Raw genomic sequence first — 25304 nt, forward strand, 5'->3', positions numbered from 1 at the left:
GAGCTGAGTTCTAAAGTAAATGGACCAGTTTTATGGTAAATGTAATTAAAGGCTGTTTGGTTATGCTATGAACTGCTCGAATTATCTCAGTTATTATTCATAAATTTTTTTCTAGATGTTTAGGCTATCTAATACTATCTTATAGTAATTTGCCTACCATTGTCCCCCATAAAGGACTGTTTATATAGGGCCCTGTGATAGGATGATGAACTTCAAAGAGAAGATCTTGCCAAATTACTTGACATCATCCCTATTGTTAATTTTTGAAGTGTCCTTCCATTTTGCTGTTATATTTGCTTTTAGCCTCTTTTATCTTGTTTTATTCTAGTCAACCTCTACAAGATGCTGCCTCCTACAGATACGACCTAGTTTGACTTCATCTCTGCCCTATTTTTCATATCCTAGCTGCTTCATTGATGTTTTATATAAAAAATTCAATTGTGCCTGAATAGCCGCTTATTCATAAGTTCTTATATATCACATAGTCCACTTTATGGACGTGTCCTTTTTATATGAAGGGGAGTATTGTATCTAGCTAATATGTTTTTCCCAGTGTTAATTGGGAGGACTTTATTTTTATCATGAGCTCTGAGTTCATGCTTTATGTAGCATACATTTTTGGGGACAGCTTTGTAGAAAATCACAGAGAGATACTTTTAAGAGTTTGTTCAAATATGTTTGTAAGAAAATAGCATGGCAGTGTTTGTTTTGTGATGTGCTATGAGTTAGGAACTGTTCTATATCTTGCCTCCCTCAGGAAAAGTGCAGGATAAGTGTGGCCAGATTTTTAAAAGATAATGAATTTCTGCCATGTAAGAAGCCCAGCTTTTGGTGAGATTTGAATATAACATAATTTTTATGAACCCTCATTAAAATATGATTCTTCGTACATTCTTTAACTATGTTTTACCTTTCATACCTAATTCTGGCTATTTCATCTCTGTGTGATATAAAGGTATATCAAGATATAGACTACATATTGAAATATCATGCCTGGGTCAACTAAAAGTATACTAGACTCTTGCTTTTTCTTTGTGAGGAAGATTGGCCCTGAGCTAACATCTACTGCCAGTCTTCCTCCTTTTGCTGGAGGAAGATAGTCGCTGAGCTAACATCTGTGCCAATCTTCCTCTACTTTATGTGGGATGCTGCCTCAGCATGACTTGACAAGTGATGCTAGGTCCACACCCAGGATCCAAACCTGTGAACCCCTGGCCACCAAAGCGGAGCGCCACCAGGCCAGCCCCTACTGAACTCCATTTTTAACACTTTCGGGAACGGGGACCAAGAGGACAGTCATGGTATTTTCTGCTTGTAATGAAAGACAGTGGTTATTATTTCTTTGGCACTATTACATAATATAGGCACAATAATGAATTTTTGCATAATACGGAATCTGGGTTTATGATATTGTAGATTGAGAAGTTTACACATAACACATATAAAGGGAAAACCTAAAATTCAGTACTTTTGTTTAGAAACTGTGATTTATTTTAAGTTACTAGTTTATTTAAAACTAGTTTTGTTGGAGTCAGCACATGTTTAATTACTGCCTGAGGGTAATCTACCCGTAATGTGATGTACTTAGAGGGTTAGGACCTCATTCTGATAGAATAACACTGGGAGACATTTTCTCCCTACTCATGTAGGATGAATGGGTGGCTGGGCGAGGAGCCAGCTTTAGTTAGTACATAGGAGCATCGTATTATTCACTGAGTTAGGGCCAGCTGAAGGCTTTCAAATTTTGTGTTGTAAGTTGTCTCTTTAGGGCTACTTAATGTTTTGTTGCTTGGGATAGTTACATCTCATATTTTTGTTTTTTATTGCCGTTCACTCACTCATTCAATCATGCCTATTAGTTGAATGTCTGTTTTGAGCAAGGCGCTGTTTTAGCTCCTGGGAATAGCTGGGAACAGATTGATGGTATTGCTGCCCTGTGGATCTTAGGGTGCTGGGTGGGGATACACGTAGTACATAAACAAAATTACAGTGTGGCACTAAGAGTAATGTTTCTTAAACTGGGAGTCTCTGAATGTTCAGACATTTTATACAGTAGTTTGCATGGCATGCACATTTTCTTGAGAGAGAGAAAGAAGGTCTTAGTAAAGGTTAAGAACCATTGTCCTAGAGCCTGATTTGAGGTGTAGTTACCAGGTATTGATTTCTATATAAATGCAAAGAGGCAGTAGCCTCTATAAATTCCCCAGGCAGTTGATTCCACTGTCTCCTCTGCTGTGTGATCAGATTAAATTTTCTTGGGCATTGTTTTCATTTTATGTCTCAATAATTATTTACTGCCAATTGGAACTCTGACAGTTTCTTTTGTTAGCCTATCTGACATAACGTTGGTGGAGCTACAAAATGATTTCCTACAATTCCCTCTATAGTGATTTCCTCCTTCAAGTTATAGAATATGGTAATATTGTTAATAGGTAAGTGGTGGCTGTATTATGTCTTAATTGCCAAGAGTCAGCTGTTAATGTTTTCTTTTGACAGTAAAAGCTTTTCTGAATTTAGAGGATTAGGGAAGTTATCTTAATCCTTGTTTTTAAAGATCATCCTTGGTGATAGATGGAGAGCTCAAATGTATATTTCTACAAATCTGTGAAATTCAGCTTGCACTAATCCTGGTGACTATGCATGAATAACAGCAACACAGAGGAGCATAGCTTTGTGCTTGGTGACTATTTTAGCTTTGGGGCTCCAAGCAAGGACTTCAGGAAAGGGTTCTTTGTTCTTAAAAACTGGAAAATTAATAGATCTTCTGGCCAGGAGAGCTCCCTAATTTCTGTGGGACACTGGCCAAAAACAAGGACTCCATACGTATTAGTATAACTTTGCTTCTTTGTAAGTAGCCTTGACAGAAGTTCCCTTTTTATGTGTATTTATTTTTCATATAAAAGATCTTTTACTATTTTGTATTTTAACACAAGGGGCAGATGTCTCCAGCTCTGAGCTGGGCTTTGCAACATGTCCTGCCTTTTGAATGTTTCTTTCAACTTGGGTATCTCTCTGTGTTAAAAGGCCAAACCCCCTAGTGAGATGTTCTGGGAAAGAGGACCCCTTGATATTTGAAAGGTGAGAAAGCCATTTAAGCCATGTGATGGCTTCCGACAGCCCCACTGCTGGGTTCTGCTTGTTTTAATGTAAGTGATAGATGCTCTGGCTGGATGTGTTCAGTAATTGGATGTGAACTATATAATGTAAGTGACATTTCGTGGTAAATGTGAGGGCACTGTGGATGGCACTTGATTTCAATATTGCTGCCTTTAGGTTTAAAAGTAGAAACCTTAATGGAATTTAATTATCAGAGCATATATTCAAAGATTAGTCCAATGCATTTGTAATACCCTCAGTTGTTAGGTAACTGTTTGGTTATTGTGCCTGACACTGAGTGTATGTGATTTATAATGCCACTGTGTGCAGTGCAGCAATAGAAATGCTAATAAGGCTGTGTGTAAGGAAGACTGCCATCAATACTTTGTCAGCATCTTGCTGCCAAATAGTCTTCTTGGAAAGACATAATCTGTAATCAAAGAGGAGTTTGTGGAAATAGTAAACAGACAAAAGATGTTATGATAAAAAATGGTGCTCATTGTTTTCTTTCAGGGGAGGTTTCAATTACATCTTATTAATGAAATCCTTCTTCCCTTTTTAAGTTTGTGTATAGCCTCCATGATCTGTCACAGGATGAATAGGAGTTGATAGTACTCTATTTTCATTTCAGTGTTGGTTTTATAAGGTAGCATTAAGTGAAACATCTTATGTTCACTTAGAGACTCTTTAGATTTCATATTTAAAGGCTCTGTTCCTCTTTAAATTCAGCGGCACGGTGAGCATTTTTGACGTGAGGTGGTCTGTGTAAGGATAGTATGGCATCATGGAGGGCAAAGGCGTATGTGACTTTCGTCTGCAGCAGTTGAAAACATGTATGAGTGGTTTATATTTATTTGCCTTAACATTCCTACAGGTTTCAAGTGTAAAAGATGGGGCACCTGACTTTTGGCATGGACAGCCGTAATTAAATAGGCTTGTTCCTGTTCATTTTATTCTCTAACAGTCTGGTTGGTGCATATTCCAACTCTGTTAGTCAGACATTGTCTATCATCCAGGGAAGGCTAGCAATATAAAAAAGAAAACTACAGAAACGTGCCAGGGTGGAGAGAGAGAGACAGAGAGAGAGAGGGAGAGAGAGAGAGTGAGAGAGAGAGAAGGCCTGTGATGTAGACAAAATAATCTGTGACTTTAAAAAATAAAAGTTATGTTTGAGTAGGTAATACATTTACATGATTCAAAACCCAAAAAGTATTAAAAGGTGTATTGAAAAGTCTCCCTGCCATCCTTGGGCTTTTATTTTCCTAAGTTCTTTCTCTTCACACCTCACCCTACACAGATAATCATTGTCATTACACTCCCTATGTATTCTTCCAAGGTGTCTCTGTGCACATATAAGCAAATATAATAGCTGTCAAATTATTCACACTATTCTGTAGCTTGCTCTTAAGAATATATGCTGGAGATCTTTTCATATCAGTACATAGGAAATGTCTTCCCTTCCCTGCCTCCTTGAAAATATACATACCTGTATAGTATTCCGTTATGTGGATGTTTCATAATTTATTTAATCAGTCCCCTATTAATGGACATGGTTCATGTTATATAAACTTGTTTGTATTTGTATATATGCAAATATATGTTTGGAATAATTTCAGTCTGTGATATTGCTGGACAAACAGGTGATTTATAATTTTGATGTTTTTTTTTTTTTTTGAGGAAGATTAGCCCTGAGCTACCTGCTGCCAATCCTCCTCTTTTTGCTGAGAAAGACTGGCCCTGAGCTAACATCATGCCCATCTTCCTCTATTTTATATGTGGGACGCCTACCACAGCATGGCGTGCTGAATGGTGCCATGTCCACACCCGGGATCCGAACTGGCGAACCCTGGGCTGCTGAAGCAGAACGTGCGCGGTTAACCGATGTGCCACTGGGCCGGCCCCTATAATTTTGATCTTTATTGCCTAATTGCCCTCCCTAAAGGTTGTACTAGTTTATATTTATGTGAAGAGTACAGGCTGTTTCCCACAGCCTGGCCAGCAGAGTGTTTTCAGCTTGGATATTTGCCCATTTGAACAGTATGTTCTTGGTATAGCTTTGATTTGTGTTTTTCTCATTTTGTTTTTATTTTTCACATTTCAGTCTTTGACCTATATTTTGAAATTTACTTTGATATAAAGTGTAAGTTATGGATGCAACTTTATTTTTTTCCAGATGACATCCCAGCAATCTCATCAGAATTATTAAATAGTTCGTTTTTCCTCACTATTTTGAAATGCCATCTTGACCATAGACTAAATTTCTGAAAGTAATTATTAACTGACTCACAATGGCCTGCATTTATCCTTTGTGAGTACATGTCATTTTATTCTTTCTTACCCTACCCAGCTTTAAGTCTAATAATTTGTCAGAGTAGTTTCTAGTGACTGATGCCTATGATTATGTACCTTTAAATTGGACCTAAAATTTATTTCCCCAATCTTTTATCTTAACCAACCCTAATCCTTCATAATAGTTGCAAGTACAGTACGAACAACTTCTTTTTCCTGAGTTATTTGAAAATAAGTTGCCAAATGATGCCCCATGAATCCGATTTTGGAATGGTATTTCTTACAAGGTATTTTTTTATATAGCACACAATTCAACAATCAGATGTCAAAGTTGATGATGTCTATATGAAGCAGTCAAGTCACAGTACACTTTGTCCTGGCATCCTCAGGTGCTTTTGAGAAGAATGCTAATTTTAAGGAAAATAATACTCAAAGCGACTAAATACAGTGTGTAAAATGTTACTTACCTAGTGTTGTAATGTTGCTAAGTGGCAGATTTCATTGCTTATGGCTTTTTTTTAAGCGCTTAATCATTCTCTGACTTCTTTTGAGAGGTGGAGGCGTTGGCAAAGGGTCTGTCCCTATGCTGGAATTTAAGCTTTATCAAGACTGGGACTGCTTTTTGGTTCTCTCCTGAATCCTCAGTGTTTATCTCCAGAAGAATGTCTGATACCTCGTAGGAGCTCGTTAAATATTGGTTACAAGATCTGAAGAAAGTGTACTGTAAAACTAATTCAAAATTATTTTTTTCGTTTGTTTTCATAACTATTATTACTATAACTGTTATCTATATTCTAGGAATTTTAGGAGATCATATAAGGTGTCAGCCCAGAAATGTTATCTAGCAAACTATTTGACTTTAAAGAGCATGGGATTGTTGTCTGTGTCATCTCAGGCAGTAGCTAGCAGAAAGAAGTGTCATAGCAACTCGGAGTTGTTTTCCTCCACATTCACTTCTATGTGTTAAAATGGAGGAAGGGATTTAGATGAGGATGTTTTTCTGGCATTCACTGGAACAAAAACTTGTCAGCATAGCAGATACATCAATTCTAAAAGAAGTTAGTCTTTTTGTGGTAATGGAAATGTTCCCTATCTTGATTGTGGTGGTGGTTACACAAAACGTTTGTCAAACTAATTCAAACTGTAAATAGATTAATTTTATTGTGTGTAAATTATACTTCAATAAAACTGATTTAGAGGGGAAAAATGAACCGAAGCCAAAGCAATAAAACAAAATGCACAGTTAAAACTTATTTCTGAAAAAAGAGGGTGAAGGATTTTAAAGAAAAAGGTCTTACTTCGAAAGATATTAACATTTATATACATTGTATTGGTGCTTGAATGCAATAGGAAATCTTTTTGACAAAAATTAACTTTTTAAAGTGAATTGTGACTCTAGCTGTATGCTTTTTGATTTTCTTTCTTTCTTTTTTTTTAAGCAACATTTCTTAGCTCACACTTGACTGAATACTCTGATCGATTATCTGGGGATTAACTAAGCTTTCTCATTTCCTGCTTTCCATTTCTGCTCTCCAGCAGCCAGTGGGCCTTTGTTGTTTGGCATGTGGACTGAGATAAGCTATCAAGACATGTTTGTATTAGAAAAATGGTTGTAGATGGAACAGTTATAAATAGACTAACAGGTGATAAAGGTTACAGGCTTTGTTTTGGTTTAAGTCAAAAGGAGAGAAGAATAGGATATTTAAGACAAGACAGACTAGTTTATGTAAAATGAAATAGGAAAACAGAAATTTTCAGGGTTCCCACTGATTTTTGCATTTTTTAGCAAACCAATATTTGAATTTGTTTATTGGAAAGTTGGAAATGTTTGCTAGCTGTAATTGAATTCCTATTATTATGCACGTTGATTTTATTTAAATCAATAATGATTTCTAAACTTATATTGGAACTTCTTAAAAGTGCAAATACATATTCACTTCTAAAAATCTTTGTGCTGCTGAAAGGTATTTTATTTTACTGTGTTACTAGCTCTACAGTTTTGCAGTTTCAGAAAGCAGTGGTACAAAGAGGTTATCACCTAGAAAGAGAGGAATATTGCTGGCTTCACATAAAATAGGTATGTTTATCTTTATAAATGATGATGATTCAACACAGTATTGTAAGTTAAAAGTTTTTTTTTCCTTAAAAGTTGATGTTTCATGTTGCCAATTTTCTCAGGAAGCAGTACCATTTTTGAAATGGTCACAAAGTTGCCTGGAATTGCAGATTGCTAAAAAAATTTATCCAGGTTATTTTCTTCATGCATGTTATCAGCTTAATAGGTTCACCGTTGTTTTCAAGTATGCCTTTTTAGTGTAGACCTGTTTATATTCTTGTTTGAATCAATCCTTAAATATTTCTCGCTCCCATGAGCTCAAATTTCAGAAAGAAAAATACCTTAAATTGAAATGAGAGGCTTCTTGTCTAGACTTTCTTCTTTATCAAGAGTTTAACTTTTGTACTTACTACTGGGATATCTGATTATATAAATAAAAATAAAATCTTTTATTTTTTAGTAATATCTCACTTCTAAATGAATGTGTGCTTGAAAATCTCCGGTCATGGTTCTGTTTGGGGAGTGTGCCTACATTGTTTGAACTAGCAGAGTCTGAGAGGGAGGGCATCTGGGACTGTTCTGCAGCTTGTTCACTTCATCCCATAGAGCAGCTGTTCTCAAGTATGGGCCAGGGGTCTGCAGGGTCAAACTTTTTTCATAATTATATCAAGACATCATTTGCCGTTTTCACTCTCATTCTCTCATTAGTATACAGTGGAGTTTTACAAAGGCTGCAAGATGTGTGATACATCTCAACAGACTGAATGCACAATCAGAAACAGAAAAGAGATTTGTAAAAATATAAGTATTACTTGTTTCCTAAATTTTGTTTGTTTAAAAAATTATAGGGGGCCGGCCTGGTGGCGCAGCAGTTAAGTTCGCATGTTCAGCTTCAGCAGCCCGGGGGGCGCCGGTTCGGATCCCAGGTGTGGACATGGCAGCACTTGTCAAGCCATGTTGTGGCAGACGTCCCACATATAAAGTAGGGGAAGATGGGCATGGATCTTAGCTCAGGACCAGTCTTCCTCAGCAAAAAAAAGAGGAGGATTGGCAGCAGATGTTAGCTCAAGGCTAATCTTCCTCAAAAAGGAAAAAAATATATAGTTATTTGTTATAATTGTTTGTGATTATAGATTTATCTGATATAACCATAGCTGCTGGAAAGAATGCTGGCTTTTAGGAAGGGATTTATTTTGGATTTTGGCAGCAGATTTTGGGGATCCAAGTATAGAGTCTTAATTTATCTATGGAATTTTACCTTCCTAATTTGACCCTTCAACCTGAACTTTTGGGACTTTTAAAATCCTGAATCTGACATTCAGTACTTTTTGTCAGGTTGATGTACATCAACGGAGTACATGTGGGAAATTACGGGAATGCTTTTTAGTTCGGTATATCTGTCCCCACGTGGGAAGATCCCCTGTAAGTGTAGTTTATCTACGTGTGTGTGACGTAAACTTGTTAAATCAGTCTCAGAGGACAAGGAGAGCAGAGGTTACCTAATGACTCTGCCTCCTATCTTACAGAGGAGACCAAAAGTAGGTTTTCCCAAGCCTGCACCTGTACTCAGTTTTGGTCCCTCCACTGCAAATACAGAAATCAGTTGTCTGAAAATTTCATTGTTCATACACAATGTAATCCTAGATAGAAAATACCTTAATAAGTTTTGCCTTCATAGTTAGCAGTTGAGAGATGATTTTGTTTTTCTGCACCTTTTTGGTTCTACCGAAATGTTGATTGATTTTTGTCCAGATTAAACTGTAAAAATAATTAACCAAAAGGTAGAAGTTTGTTTAATAAATAACCTCATTTTGATGTAAGTAAATAACATCAAGAAGTAGTGATTTTGAAAATTATCTCTGATCATCAGAGCCTGTGTTTCAGTACAGTTTTAGTTGTATCATCTTTCTGGGGATTTTTATGTAACCAGTTATTTGCACATCTTGGTTGGAAATGTTGTAAAAAGCTTCTGCCCTTGCAGAGTTCCACCTGCTTATTTCACTTTCTGATATAAGGTGATTTAAATCCTCTTACACAGACCCAGATGCTGATGCACTCTCTTGAAAACAGTTTTTTGGATTGAGTGTCACCGGTTTGGAAAATGAGCTTGTAACCTTGATTCTAGTGCCTAAAGGCAGTAAGCAGTTTGGTCAAGTGGATATAATTTGTTTCTGTGTTTTTTTCATCTATTTATTTATCTTTAAAGAAAGCCTTCATTTTGCTAGTTCTGAGTAGACCCCTCTGTAGTTCCAGATTATGTCCATTTGGAAATGCCAATAAATGGTAAATAACCAATTGTGTTAGTCAGGATTCTTTAGAGAAATAGAACCAATAGGAGACATACGTATATAGAGAGAGTATCTATGTATATGTACTATAGGAATTGTCTCACGAGGTTATGGAGTCTGAGAAGTCCCATAATTTGCTGTTTGCAAGCTGGAGAACTAGGAAAGCAGATTGTATAGTTCAGTCCAAATCCAAAGGCCTGAGAACCAGGGGGCCGGTTGTCTAAGTCCTGGAGTCCGAAGGCCCGAGAACCAAGAGCTCTGATGTCTGATGGTGGGGAAAGATGGCTGTCCCAGCTCAAGAAAAGAGAATTTACCTTTCCTTTACCACTTTGTTTCGTTTGGGCCCCCAACAGATGGGATGAAGCCCGCCCACATGGTGAGGGCAGATCTCTTCACTTAGTGTACTGAAGCAAATTCTAATCTCTTCCAGAAACACCTTCACAGACACCCCCAGAAAGAATTTTTTACCAGCTCTCTGGGCATCCCTTAGCACAGTCAAGTTGACACATAAAATTAACCATCACACCACTAAACCGGTTTCTGTGTTAGAAACTCAAGTGGTGTGGCTACCAGAAGGGAGATGTGCTACAATCATAGTTCTTTCACAGGTCACTTCAGTCACCCTTGGACAGTGGATGTAAGAGGGTAACTCCTGCAGGTTTTGGATTCTTTGAGGCCTGCTGGCACAATTTAAATATAGTCATGCGCTGCGTACCAATGTTTTGGTTAACGGCAGGCTGCATAACGTGACAGTGGTCCTGTATCTGTGCCATATAGCCTAGACGTGTAGAAGGCTATACTATCTAGGTTTGTGTTAAGTACACTCTATGATCTTCTCACAGTGACAAAATCGCCTAATGCTATATTTCTCAGAATCTATCCTTGTCCTGGAGCAACACATGACTGTATACCCAAGAAAGTTGGAAAAGGGCATTTTAAGATAAGACAAGAGTAGATACTTTGTTTACTCAATGCCAATAAGAAATTTACTTGCCCTTACTCCACCCTCTCAAAAAAAGGGAAACAGAATATTTAGTTAATATCTTAGTACAGTAGGGAGATTTGTACATGATAGTTTGATTATTTGTAGGAGATACTCAAAGCCCTTTCTTCTCCTTTAAGAATGAGACTCTGGAGCCAGTGTTTTGGTTTTCTCCCCACCCTCCTAGTACCCATATCAGAGGAGAACTCTGAGACAGGTGACCTTGATGTCCTGAGCCCTAGTGGCACTTCATATATTTTCCTATAGTTCTTTCATGGTGTTTTGATCTGTAATGGCTATCAAGCTATTTAGATATAAAAATGTTACATTCCTAGTATCTTATGTTAGGAGTAGAATAATGGCTTGAAATATTACAAGATATTTTCTACCTGATTTGCTTTTGATTGATCTCAGTCAGTCCTGATATGTATCCACAAAGTTGAGTAATGATGATCCTCTGACTCTTACAGAAATCTTATCTTTAGGTTGCATTCCCCTGTGCATATGCCTGGAGTTATCTTTGGCCTCTGAGGAATAGTAATCTTTGACCCCATTGTCTGTTCCCACTCCCCCCCTCCAAAGTCAAGAATGATTGAAGCCACTGAGACTGTGTCCCCAAGGTCTTCATGAGGGCCATCTTCCCAGCAGGCATCACCCTCTTGGTGGAGGTAGATTCAGCAGGATTGAAATGCCACTTTAAAGTATGCGTTTTTTTTTTTTAAAGGAAAATTGGCCCTGAGCTAACATGTGTTGCCAATCTTCCTCTTCTTCTTTTTCCCTCCCCAAAGCCCCAGTGCATAATTGTATATCCTAGTTGTAAGTCATTCTAGTTCTTCTATGTGGGATGCTGCCGCAGCATGGCTTGATGAGTGGTGTGTAGGTCCACACCCAGTATCCGAACCAGTGAACCCTGGGCCACCAAAGCAGAGTGCGCGAACTTGATTGGCCGCACTGATTGGCCACTGGGTGGCCCCTGCAGTGCCTCTTTAAATTGGCTGTGCAGCGCTCTGGAAGGGAGACTGTTATGTCTCTAGTGGACTATTTTCCCTCCCTACAGGTTTAGTGTCCTAACTGCCAGTTCAAAGTTTGTGTAGACGCTTCTGAATTATACAGTAAACTTCTAATATTCATATAACTATCATCACAGTATTGTGGAAATGCATGAAAATTTTCTTCAGAAGGTATCTTCTTAAGTCATGCAGTAAACAAATGTTAGCCGCTTCTACTTCCCAAATTTTTGGAAAACTTGATTGGTTATTTTGGCTTCATAAAGCAAGAATTTTGGTCTGGTTTCACCTGACACTGAATCTAGATCTTCCATTATTTGAAGTATGAGCACCCAAGAACTAAGCAGTTAAAAATTTGGGGGAAGTTCCCCTGTTATCTCTAGCAGATTATTTTGACTTTGCAAAGTTGTTCGTTTGATGATATACATCTTTATATCCTGGTTAGATTGTCTTTGGCCTTGATCTCTCTGTTATATGTGGTAACAATGGAGGGACCAGAGTGGCCTGTTTGGAGGGCTTACAGAGCCCTGATGGTATATGCCAAGAGCTGCTGCTGGTATCTGCCAAGAACTGGTAGGTGATTGATGGGGCAAAGAAGGTCTTTGTGTATAACACAGGTGAATTTAAAATTACTGTTGCTCCCATTCTGGTTTGGAGGCCTCCTCCATATTGTATAAAGGAATCTCTGCACTTGTCCTGTTCGTCATTTATGAACTCCTACCCCCTCTCCCCCCTCCGCTTCCTTTATTTTTTTAATGTTGTATGAAAACATTTTTCTAGAGGAAAGCCTCAGATTAGCTATTTAAATTAGTAAAAGTACTATATTAATAATCGTGAAAGATCTCTGGGAAGGGAAATTTACTTCTTAGCCTTGGACCTTTTTTGGTACTTCTGATGGTGCTGTTGATAAGATGAACCAGTGTCCCTTCAATAGCAGCCTCCTATTTGCATTTCCCATCTCTACTGCCTTCCTTTTCCCTAATCTGCCTTTGTCAGTTATCTCATTCTGAATGGTTAATTTCAGTTCTGACCTTTTAATTCAGTAATTCTCAACCTATTGTCTGACACACAAAGTTCTAGAAATCCTCCCTATTCTGCTTCCAAACACCCACGATTAGGCTGTCTTATTTCTAAACCCAGGTAAGGATGGGTTTTGTCCTCTATTAAACTCTTTATTTCCTTAAATTTACATACATCCCTCATTTCAAAGAAATCCAGGCCAGGGATGTGGCAGAATACATAATTTAACCCAGAATCAACTCCTCCTCTTTTTTGCACAGAGCCACTCCTGTGAAACCTTACTGTAAGCTGATTGGACTGCTCCTGTTTGATGGTTTTCTCTTAATGCTAGTGTATCCTACCACTTGTAATCAATCACTCATTCTCTCTCTAAAGATAAAATAATGAGAAATTATTTACTTCCCAGTGGGCTCTTCTCTGTATTCAGAAATATACCCCAGGGTGCCTTCACATAGGAAGCTTCTGACCACTTCCCTCTTCCTTAGCGTTCTGTTTAAAGTGTGTCATTTATAGCCACTTTGACCTTTATGCCTTTGTTACAGTTGTATCACTAGTCAATAATGAAGCATGTTTGTTAGAAATATGTGATGTACTTCTTGAATTGTTGCAAAAGTGAAGATACTTCCCCCCTAGTTTGCTACATGATTTTGTATTGCTGTTATTAGCATGATGTTGAATCTGGGAAAAGCAAAATTTATAAGCAACTTCTTCTTATAGCTTGACTCCTCTCCTTCATCTGTAAAACAGTAATAATAATATCCAACATTTATTGAGGGCCAATCCATTCCATTTATATTCATTTATTTAATCCTCACAACCTAGTAAGGTAGAGGCTATTATTTTTTCCTCATTTTGTGTATGAGAGAATTGAGGCTTGGAGAAGTCATTTGCCTGAAGTCACACAGCTTAAGTAAGTTTTAGCCATGATTCAAACAATGATTCAAACCCAGGTGATTTGGGTTGAATTAAATGATATATCTCGAAGTTGACTTCTGCCTTTAATTTTCTGTGATTTTGAGCAGCAGTCTTTGGTGAACAGTGGGAAGATGATGATTTCTTATGGTTAATGTTCGAACAGCACCTGTGTCTGAGGTGGCTTTGGAAGAGCGGATGCTCCCTTGCTCCCTTTTGCTGTTCCTCAGTGCACAGCAGTCAGCTTCCACGGAAGATGACAGTTTAATCTGTAGAACTTGTTTAGGATAGTAATGTTAGCTAATGCCATTGTGTTGATATAGAGAAAACAGGAGGGATTGTCTCCTGCCCCATTTTATCTATCTCCTCGGTTTTGTCTGGGGAAGCAACCTAGACATAAGCGTGTAAGATGGAACGAGACCGTAGAAATCTTCCTTTTCTGACCCTTCACTTGTCTGATGGCTAGGTAACTCCACTAAGGTCACCCTCAGTTATCTAGTGGTTGCATGCAGACAGGACTAGAATCCTAGATTACCTAGTTTTAGTCTAATACCCTCTGAAATGCGCACTGCCTCCCTTTATAGATGTCTAATCTTAAACTAAGTTCCTGGCCTGTTTAGGAAGATTTTGTCTATTACAGCTACTTAAATTTGTTCAAAACTTTTGTTTGTTTTGAGTCTACCTTTGTTGTGCTGCATCCGTGCAGTAAGATCCTGGAGGCTTTTTTAATGCAATGCTGCCGCTCCCTGGTTGTAGGGCAGTATTGCATTAGGAAGTCCAGTACACTTTCAGCTGCCTTTGTAAAGGCTACTATTAGGAGTCATAAACCTAGGTACAAAATAAACTAGAGCAGTGATTGTGTGTGTGTGTAGTCATTAAATATGCCTGTGACAGAAGATAACATAATGTGACCTCAAAAGGTTGCCAGAATCACTGGCTTGGTTCTGAAAAATAGTCATTGTACATATGATTGCCAGTTATGGTACTTTTAAGATTATTTCTGTTCTTTTGGATTTCAGACATCTTAGATGTGTTACAGAAATACATAGAAGTATGGGTTTTAGAACATTGTTGCTAGGACTGCTAGTAGGTCCAAATTCCTTTGTGTGCTATAGAGAAATTCATTACGGTGAGCATTGAAGCATCCATTAGTAGCTCAGTGATTAGAGATCACTGTCATCTCTTGAAAGAAATCATGCTGGTGAAGAAATAACTCCTACAATTTTCAGCAAAGTTCTTGAAATTTTTCTGTGAAGCACAGGTTATAGTCACTTATTAACAGAGAAAACTACTCTTTAGTACCTACTCCTGTACAGATGCTTTTCCATCTTTTTAATTCTTTCATTAGTCCTTTTAGGTAGGTTTCAATATTCCCATTTTACAGAAAAGGCGAGAGTCAGAGAACCTTAGTAACATGCCCAGAGTCATGTAGCTGGAAGTGGTAGAGGTGGGATTTGAACCATGACACACTTCCCTGTGTTTTTACCTGCAGTCTATGTTCCCCACCCAGTAGTGCTTGAACCAGTCTTTATTCTTACCATTCTGGTTTAGCTTTCCTTAGAAAGGAAACTGTTAGACCGTTGGTTTTCAACTGGGGAGTAATTTCGCCCCCACAGGGGACATTTGACAATGTTTGGAGACATTTTTGGTTGTCACAATGAGGGAGGGGTGCCACTGGCTTTTAGTTGTTGGAGGCCCGGGATGCTGCTAAACATCTAACAGTGCACAGGACTGGCCCCCACAACAGACTTATCTGGACCAAATGTCAAAAATCTGAGGTGAGAAACCCTGTATTAGACGGTGTGTCAGTTTATCACTGAGTTTGCCAACAGGCTCCGCCCCTTCCTCTGGTCTGTCTCCTTCTTTCCGTGATGAGTGCTCTCACCCTGGTCCTGCTTTTTATCCCTCTGCCTAGGAAAGAAACTGTAGCCTTCTAGCTGCTCTTGCGCGTCCTGGTGTTTTTTTTGTTTGTTTGTTTGTTTTCAATTAATTTATTTTTTTATTTTTTATGGTTTTATTATCAAGTTTACCTTACAACTCCAAAATATGCAGTATTTCTGTTATTTTATTGAGAGATATTTTAACTTCTTGATGCAAAATTTCTCTATATTTAGGAAAGATTGAATTGATTACTCCTAAATCATTAAATAAATAAATCCATTTATTTCCCAAATATTTTATTTTTCAATTTTATTCAGAGACTAGAAGATTATATGCCTCTACCAAAATGTAAGTTCCTTGGGAAGAAGGATTTTTGTTTATTTTGATTTTTGTCTACTTTTGTTCAAAAAGAACAGTACACATAGAACACTACTTGGGTCATAGTAAACTCAATAAATATTTGCTGAAAAATTAAATGGTTCTCAAATAACACCTTGGTTTTGGAATATAGCAGGCATTGAAGTAGCTGATATATTTTTTTTTTATTATTAATGTTATGATAGATTACAATCTTGTGAGATTTCAGTTGTACATTTTTGTTAGTCATGTTGTGGGTACACCACTTCCCCCTTTGTGCCCTCCCCCCAACCCCCCTTTTCCCTGGTAACCACCGAGCAGATCTCCTTATCAATATACTAACTTCCACCTATGAGTGGAGTCATATAGAGTTCGTCTTTCTCTGACTGGCTTATTTCGCTTAACATAATACCCTCGAGGTCCATCCACGTTGCTGTGAATGGGCCAATTTTGTCTTTTTTTATGGCTGAGTAGTATTCCATTGTGTATATATACCACATCTTCTTTATCCAATCATCAGTTTCTGGGCATGTAGGTTGGTTCCACGTCTTGGCTATTGTAAATAATGCTGCGATGAACATAGGGGTGCAATGGACTCTTGAGATTTCTGATTTCAGGTTCTTAGGATAGATACCCAGTAATGGGATGGCTGGGTCATAGGGTATTTCTATTTTTAACTTTTTGAGAAATCTCCATACTGTTTTCCATAGTGGCTGTACCAGTTTGCATTCCGCGCATCCTGGTGTTTTGTACCTCACTGCCCGTGTATTTGGTCAGCAAGGGAGATAGAAGACCCCATTTGTCCCAGAGATTTAGAAGCCCATTAAAGGCCAAACTACAGTTGGGATTCAGCTTCCTCTCGGTATCTGGCAGAACATTTACCTGTGCTGCAGAGAGACGGACCATGTGCATCTGGATATGTCTTATACTTTATCTTTGTGTCTTTCTTAGGTCTCCTCCTTTGCCTGGAAAGAATCCATTGAAATCTTTCCCAATTTTTTTTTCCCAGGTCAGGTGTTACCTGCTCCATCCATAATTCCCTGCTGGAAGTAATTGCTCCTGTCTATAAACTCCTATATATAACATTTATTCTTGTTGTGTAGCATACTGATTTGTCCTCATTTTCCCACCTGCGGTGTAAATGGTGTAGAATATAAAAGTGCAAAATGCATAAAAACTAAAAAGTATCCCTAAAAAGTATCCCTTATGTAGGATTATTCTTTGTATACAATCTACTTTATTCAAACCAGTAATGGTGCCCTTTTTTTTTTGGTAGGCTTGTCTATTTGACACAGTTAATTGCACAGTTTGCACAGTAAGAATCTTCGTGTTTATGATATTTACTTTGGAATAGCACTTCTTCACATTGGAGTTCAGTCAAGATGTTTGGCAATTTTTTTTGTGTGTGTGTGGTTCTTTAAATGGCTTAAATATTTTAGCAAAGGTTTTTTTTTTTTTTTTTTTTTTTAGCCTTCCTGCTTTTTAGTGAAGACTCTATGTATACCTCTCAGTAAAGCAAAAAGCATCTTACTTGATTAAAGAAGGCTCTTTGATGTATTTTAGGATTTAGCCATCTTCTTTATACATATGAGGAATTTCAGCGCTCATTCATTTCTGACCTGCTGACTTGTGATGAGAAGATAGAAGCTGCTAAGAGGAGTGGTATTGCATTCACCATGGGGAAGTCTCTTAAGGCCCTCACCTGGGTTGGAAAAGTATTGTATGAGGCGCCACAGGAAGCCTTAGTTCACTGCCATGTTGAGATGTTTCACGACCAGGTGCACAGATACAATCTACCTCAAGTTGTAGCCCCATAGCCTTCACATGGAAGGACAATATTTGATCCTTTATTCTTTCAATGAACTAGGAACAAAGTTGACTTTTAGAGATAACGTGGGTTACATGTCCCACAGACATTGATGAGGCCCTGATCGTCGTAGAACTCTTCGTTATTCACAAATATTTATGTACAAGGTGTTCTGTTGTCTGGAAATTTGAAAATAAATAAGACAAGAGTCCCCACTCCATGGACTCATAGTACCTTCATCACCACCCATAGTTTGTTCTGTTGGTTTGCAATATAGCAGTAACTTCAAATAAAGTGGCAATAAAGTGGAGGGAGAATGTAATTCAATCTGGGTGATTGGCAAACCTTGGAGAGATGACTTTGTGCCAGGGCTTGCTGGATAAATTCTTTCCAGCTTGTTGCCTATAATGGCTTTGACAGTGTGCTAACAGTTTATAAATGTTTATTGCCAAAGTGGTTAAGGATTAAGATAGAAGAAGGATGTATTCATGTAGTACTACTATATAGTTAATGCTAAATAAGAACTATAATATTGAATGAATTAGTTAATCAAACTGGGGAGATTTACAGATTCAAATTTTATGTCTTGTTTCCTGAAATAAGCAGCTTTGAGGGGTAGAGTCAGAAAGGTCCTGTGGCTGGGATTTTTAAAAAAGTAGAATTTGACCTCATAATTGACTTAAGTATTTTTGTGGTCCTGGTTGTAATTGTCTGTCTCCCTCTCTGCCTGTCCACCTGTTTCCAGGGGCTTTTGATCATGGGTATGGTATGCACCTGTGGGCACCTGAAATCTTGTTCCTAATGCTGTTAGATTTTCCTTTTCAGAGTAAGAGGGACCATCTACTCATGAACGTCAAATGGTACTACCGTCAATCTGAAGTTCCAGATTCTGTGTATCAGCATTTGGTTCAGGATCGGCATAATGAAAATGGTAAATAGTCTTTCTGGTTTGATCTTACACTTTCTTAGCTTTGGACAAAGTTCCTTCTAAAAGCATTCATTAAGTAGAGATAACTACTATGAAAAATTTTCTCTAAAAAAACTTTTATAAATAAGGACATTGCTGAAGTGTTTATTATTTTTGTTGCTGAGTTCTTTCATTATTTTTGCCTTAAAAAAAAACCCACCAAAAAACCCCCAAACTGTCAGAGCATGTGCTCATAGCACCTTTACCTTTGAATAGAGACAGGCGTTCTGTGGAAGTAACAGTCCTTTTTTGGGGGGAGGAAGATTGGTCCTGAGCTAACATCTGTTGCCAGTCTTCCTCTTTTTTGCTTGGGGAACATTGTCACGGAGCTAACATCTGTGCCAATCTTCCTCTGTTTTATGTGAGATGCCGCCACAGCATGGCTTCATGAACAGTGCTAGGTCTGCGCCCGGGATCCATCCTAACCTGTGAACCCTGGGCTGCCAAAGTGGAGCATTCAAACTTAACCGCTACACCACTGGGCCAGCCTCATAATTTCACTTTTTTTCTTTTCCCCCATCCTTTTTCTCACTTAATGATGAACTCTAGTAATATTTAAAACCCTATAGGATTGTATTTTATTTCTTTTTTTCTTTTCAATAATCTGTATTATTGAACTTTTCTGTATTCAAGGTTGTGAACATCAGTTTTCAAAGCAAAGCTATTCTGAATATTTTGGAATTCAGATTGAGTCTTGACTTTCAAAATAATAAGGAAGCTAGTTCAGAGCATCTTTTACTTTTTCTCCCTCTGGCATTGTAGCTTGTACCTAATAACTTTATTTACATATGAGATATGGACATAAAATGTATATTACATTTGTTCAGGTGTATCATAGCTCTTTCTTACTGATTTTTGAGAGATGCTAGACTTCACGTTTGTTACCCATTGATTAGGGTTTGTTACTCTCCCCTTCCAGATGAGGAAATCAAGGCTTAGTGATGCTAAGAGAGTTGCCAAGGCCACATATGTAAGGCCGGGATCCAGCTCTGTCTAGCCCTGATGTCTGAATTCTTCGTACTCTTCTGCGTTGCTTTTGGTGATAGGTTTTGAGTCAACAAACCAGTAGTCAAAGACAGTTTTGAAGAATGATGTTCTTTTATATATTACTAGTTGTTTTTCTTCTTTGAAACTATAAAAATTCCTGTTAAAGCATTTAAACTATGGTTCCTTATTAAAAACAGTAGCTTGTTAAGTGAAATAAGCCAGATAGAGAAAGAAAATCTCTGTATGACTCCACTCATATGTGGAAATTAAATATGTAGACAAAGATAACAGATTAGTGGTTACCAGGGGAAAGGGGGGGTGGGGGTGGGCACAAAGGGTGAAGTGGTGCACCTACATCACGACTGACAGACAATAATGTACAACTGAAATTTCGCAAGGTTGTAAACTATTGTAATCTCAATAAAAAGTTAAAAAAAATAGTAGCTTGTTTATTCTTTTCAACAGAACCAATGTGGTTTCACCCCATCCTGGAATATATAGCAGTAAAACATAAGATGGACTAGATCACTAAATATTTTAGTAGTTTACAAGTTGCTAGAATGTGATAGTTATTTCTTGTCTTTTTCCTTCTTTTTTCGTTTTTGTGCTTAATGCATTTTGGCGAACTGTGGGGACTTAGTAAAGGATATAAAACATATCCAACCGGATACTTTGTTCCTGTTATTCCTGCTATATGTAATTCTCTTCTCTATTTTGCTGACCAGGCCTGGTTACTTATTGTGCTTTCTTTAGTGGGTGGTGAACCTGAAAGAAAAATTTTGCAAAATCTTCCTAAATGTTTTGGGAAGCTCAATTTTAATATCTTCTTAATTAATTGATTTTTTTTTTTTTGACAGACTCTGGAAGAGAACTTGTCATTACAGACCCAGTTATTAAGAACCGAGAGCTCTTCATTTCTGATTACGTTGACACTTACCATGCTGCTGCCCTTAGGTAAGTGCCAGAGATGGATCTTTCCTGTGAGGGAGAAGTCATCGAACATGTGAGGTAGAGAGTCTAAGCTATCCTGATCTCTTTTGATAATCATGATGTTAATCAAAGTACTCTTATGGTCTCAGTAAACTAACACTGCAGTATTAACTTTGTGGATTATTAGGATTTCAGAGGTTGCCTCTATCTTCACTCATCTGTGTGAGAAAAAGAAAACAAAACTATTTTTGTCTATTTTATTTTTTTTACACCCTCTCTATAGTTTTGTGTCTTTATTTCCTTGATAATGACTGTCCTGGTAGTGGTTGCTAAAATATTTAGGGTGAAATATTATGATGGACTACAGATTATTTCCTAAAGAGATTCAGTTACTGCCACTAGAAAAGGTAGATAAAGAAATGGGTGAAACAAATATAGCGGCATGTAATTAATTGAGAATCTAAGCAAAGTTTACAGAAATTTTCATTGATCTATTCTTTCAATTTTCTGTATATATGAAAAATTTCCTACTAAAATGCTTGGGGGTAGGGAGAATATACTGAAGATTTTATTCTGAGGCAAAGGTAACATTGCAGTTAATCTTAATGTCTTAGTAATTATGTCAAAAAGTGACTATGAGCCCCTATTTTGCACCGTCTGATATTTTCTGTCTCTTTCAAGAAAAGGATGCCCATATATTCTGGTGTATTTTGTATATAAGTAGAAGACTTTGGGCTTCTTAAGTGGAAATAAGACAAATAATATTCTTATAACTCTTTCTGCAGTGGAAATAATAAAGTGATGAAAGACCTTTCTTTGTTAAATACGGTTTAAAAAAAAGTCATAGAGATTTGCTGGCTTTTAGCTGAACTATAATGAGATACAATAATTATTATATTGCTCAGATGGTACTCAGTAAAAACCATCTGGAGTCTCTTGTGCAAAGCTACATAGCTAAAGCTAGTTATTTCAAGGCAAATTAGTAGCAACTTTTAATGTAGGGCAGGTTTTGACAAACTTTTTGGGCCAGATAATCTTTCAAACAGTCTCTGTTGAAACTACTCATCTTAGTCATTGTAGCGCAAAAGCCATAGGCAACATGTAAATAAATGAGGTGGCTGTGCGCCAATAAAACTTTATTTAAGGACACTGAAATTTGAATTTCATTTGATTTTTTTTTTTAGCCATTTAAAAATGTAAAAGCCATTTTTAGTTCTCAGGCTGAACAAAAACAGGCAATGGGCCAGATTTGGCTTATGGGCTATAGTTGGCCAACCCCCGCTGTAGGGGAGGGAGCGTATGTGGTTAGATTTGGCTTCTTATAGGACCTCAGATAAATTTAGAGAATTCCTGTGGTGTTTTATAAACTTGTTCTAAAATTCCCACAAGCTTTTTGTGTCTTTGTGGTGATGGCTTTCTGATCTTAAACTCACATGCTAAAGAAAGCAAGTTAATGGGAGGTTGGATAGTTTCATGGAACTATTAAATTGTTAGCTAAGACAAGTGGCTTGATCCTGGGATTATTTCTTATCCTGCTTTGCATACTTTTTCCCTCCTCTTTCCATCTTGTTTCATTGGTTGAGGTAAATGATTTTGAGCGATTTAGGGTTGAAGTTAAAATAAATAGATGAGATATATAGCCCTGGTTATTCAATATGTTTTGATATATTTGCTTAAAGTTAGTATATTTGAGTATTTATTAGAGGCTATTACAATTTATAAAGTTATTTTATGCTATTTTAGCATTTTTAGAAGAGCTGGTTGTCCTAGGCAATTCCAGCTGGACCCAGATTAATTTACTTTAACCAAGTTTACAATCATATTTTCTGGAGATGTGTAAATGTATAGGTCACTGTCTCTTCATTGGCCACTAAAGGGCTGGAGTACTAAAGTGGTGATTCCTTATCTTCTTTTCACTGTCTATGTGACTTGGAGCCCTTCTATTGATTAGTTATTTTCTCCTGTGGTATTTTCTTTAAAGTGGTCATAAAGTGATTTTATAAAGCTGTAATCTTAAATTTGATTTTGTTGGCTTCAAAAAGAGCATCTTATGTGTGACTTGACAGTTGGGTTTTTTATCAAAGACACCAGATGATAGTGGTCACATAGTTACTGAATGATCTGGCCTAGTAGATGCTCAGTAAATGCTTGTGGACATATTGACATTTGCCTGCATCTGGAGCTCATCTCTGTGGTTCTTACTGTTGCTTAGTAATCTCACCTGGTTCTCAGTGGCTGATTGCTCACTGTAAGATCATCTTTGATAAAAGCAGAATTGACTGACAGTGCCCCCAGGAATCTCTGTTTATTCCTTTTGTCTTCACCAAAGCTAGATTACTTTAATTAAAAAATATTGTTGGGTGTGGGGTATATTAAGCTTTAACTTTTTCTTCCAATCTTTTCTTCACCATTTATCCACAGAAAGAATTTTTTCTTTCTCCATAGATATAAAGCAGTACTGCCAAAAATAAATTCAAAATTGAAAGCGAGATAAATAAAATAGTGCGTAGGCACATGAAAGAGGATCAAATAAATATAATGAAAAACCGTGAAGGACGAAAAAGAAAAAGGAAAGAAAAAGACGGATAGTGTTAGTGCTTTGCACCATTCTTCTCTAAGATCAAAGTGCTGGGTTGTATGGATTCATTGGTCTCACACCGACTCTTGGGGTTCTTGCCACTCCATTCACTCAGGAGGAAATGATATATAACTTTCTCTTTCAAGCTGGTGCTGAGGTTGGGTTATAAAGAAGGAAGGGAGAACTTTGTCCTTTAGCCATCATGAATCAAAAAGAAGACAAAATTCCTTTGCAGCCTCTTCTGTGTAAATTGAGACTGTAGCATTTTCCTACCCAACTTAAACTTATCCCTAGGAGAGACTGTGGGATCTTCATAGTTTTAGAAATCTTGTGTCGAGGTCCAGCATGACTGCTTTGCTGTTGTTTCTGAGTTCTTGTCTTGGCTGTCCCTCATCCCTACCTTTCAAGCTAAGTTTCTACAGCTGTTTATTTTCTGTTCTTCATTACATTTATCAATAACCATATAATAAAGTTAGTATCTTGAGCAGAGTATTTTTGAGTTCTCCTTATTCCCAGGTAAGTATTTTGGATATTGGTATAATAGAAAAAGCACCAAACTGAAATTAGAAGACTTCGGTTTGAATCCTGGCTCTGCCATGTAGTTTTGTGACGAAGGTGAAGTTTGTTAACCTTTGAGCCACCCTCCTGACAATCTTATTCAGGGTCACGTGATTAACTGACAGAACCCTGAACCCAACACACATCTTCTGGTTCTACATCCAGTAAGATAAGTTGTGTGAAAAAGTGTCTTACAGAGTGTCTCCCGCTCAATAACATAAATAAGCATGCTTATGCTTATTGAATCTGAATTGAGTTCTTAAAAGCGTAAAAGAGAGAAAAGAAAAAGTGAAATTAAATATAATTCTGTATTGAGTTATTGATGGTACAGTTACTAGCATACATTTATTTTCTCTTTCTCTGGCCCCTTGGGTGGGTTGCTTGGATTCTCAGATTACTTCAGTTATGGGGAGAAGAGTTTAGCTCAAGGAGCCATCTCTAGATGCCCCAAGAATGAGCAGGTAAACCTGCTCTGAGAATGAGCAGATAAATTTTATTAAGCTAAATAAAAATTGTAGTTTGCAATTTGTTTGCCGTGTAACTTTTTTCACCCTAAGGATAATGTTTTATTGACGATCAAAGGATCTAAAGAGACTGCTTTGTGATTGGACTGTGAATGTGTGGCATGGGCAACATTTTCAGGTTTATCCTGGCTCTGCACTTGTTAACAATGAATTCTCAAGTATTGATTGTGGAGGGCAGCCCAGGAGATCATAAATATCTCATCAGCTTGAGGGCTGTTTTCCGACTTTCTGTTTATCTGCTTCTTACTTCAAGTATTCACTTGGAAAAAAACTATCCTAAGGTAGGTCAGGTTACAAGCTGTCATCTTACCTAGGTATTCATATTATAGGAATGTGTTTTATTTGTGAGTTTTCTGGAAGCACAGGGCCAAGAAACCATAAACTAGCTCTTCAGGGCTTCTAATATCCCTCTTTTCATTCTGAATTAATTTATCTCCTTACTTGGTTATGGACAGCTAGGATCATATATGTGTAGAGATTAAAACAGATTAATTACATCTTTGTATAGTTCCCCAACCATTCCTTAGCATTTACAAAATTCCTTTAGCTCTTGCAAGTTCCTGAAGGAGTTTTATGATGCCCCAGAGCTCTTAGTTTTGCTGTTTAAGATTCATTTCCTGGCTTTAGTCTACACTTATTTTTATATGTGAAATAACTTCAACCTGCAGCATTTTTGTTGTGTTGTCTGTGCATGCTTAGTACTTCATTAGACTCAATAACTTGTCAGTCATTTAATTAATTTATTCATTCATCATTTAACATGTTATTGAGCCACTAGTAGAGGAAGGGCTCTGTAGGTGCTGGGAACACCCATCTGAATGACATGCTCTCTCTGCCCTTGAATACTTCATAGTCCTTTTAAAATTATTTTATTTGAAGCTACTTTTAGACACACAGAGAAGTTACATGTGCGGAGTTTCCGTTTATCCCTCCCGCAATCTTCCTTGGTGTTAACATTCTACCTAACTGTAGTACAGTTATCAGAACCTGGAAATTGCTTAGCATTAGTACAATACCATTGAACTGAAGACCTTATTTAACTTTCACTAACGTCTTACTACATTT

At 37.4% G+C, this 25304-nt stretch overlaps 1 protein-coding gene across 12 annotated transcripts in view; it reads left to right on the top strand.

Moving 5' to 3' along the window:
* RERE (arginine-glutamic acid dipeptide repeats) overlaps positions 1-25304 on the top strand; it is a 402750-nt gene that overhangs the window by 208225 nt on the left and 169221 nt on the right. For 11 of the 12 annotated variants that reach the window (XM_023635850.2, XM_070260991.1, XM_070260987.1 and 8 more), the window contains 2 exons: positions 18521-18626; positions 20507-20603. The exons of the other annotated variant lie outside the window; for it this stretch is intronic. In XM_023635850.2, the coding sequence (XP_023491618.2) occupies positions 18521-18626; positions 20507-20603 (203 nt within the window). The remainder of the gene's footprint in view (positions 1-18520; positions 18627-20506; positions 20604-25304) is intronic. 12 annotated transcript variants of the gene reach the window in all.

Source organism: Equus caballus, chromosome 2 (genome assembly GCF_041296265.1).
Source record: "Equus caballus isolate H_3958 breed thoroughbred chromosome 2, TB-T2T, whole genome shotgun sequence".
Lineage (NCBI taxonomy): Eukaryota > Metazoa > Chordata > Mammalia > Perissodactyla > Equidae > Equus > Equus caballus.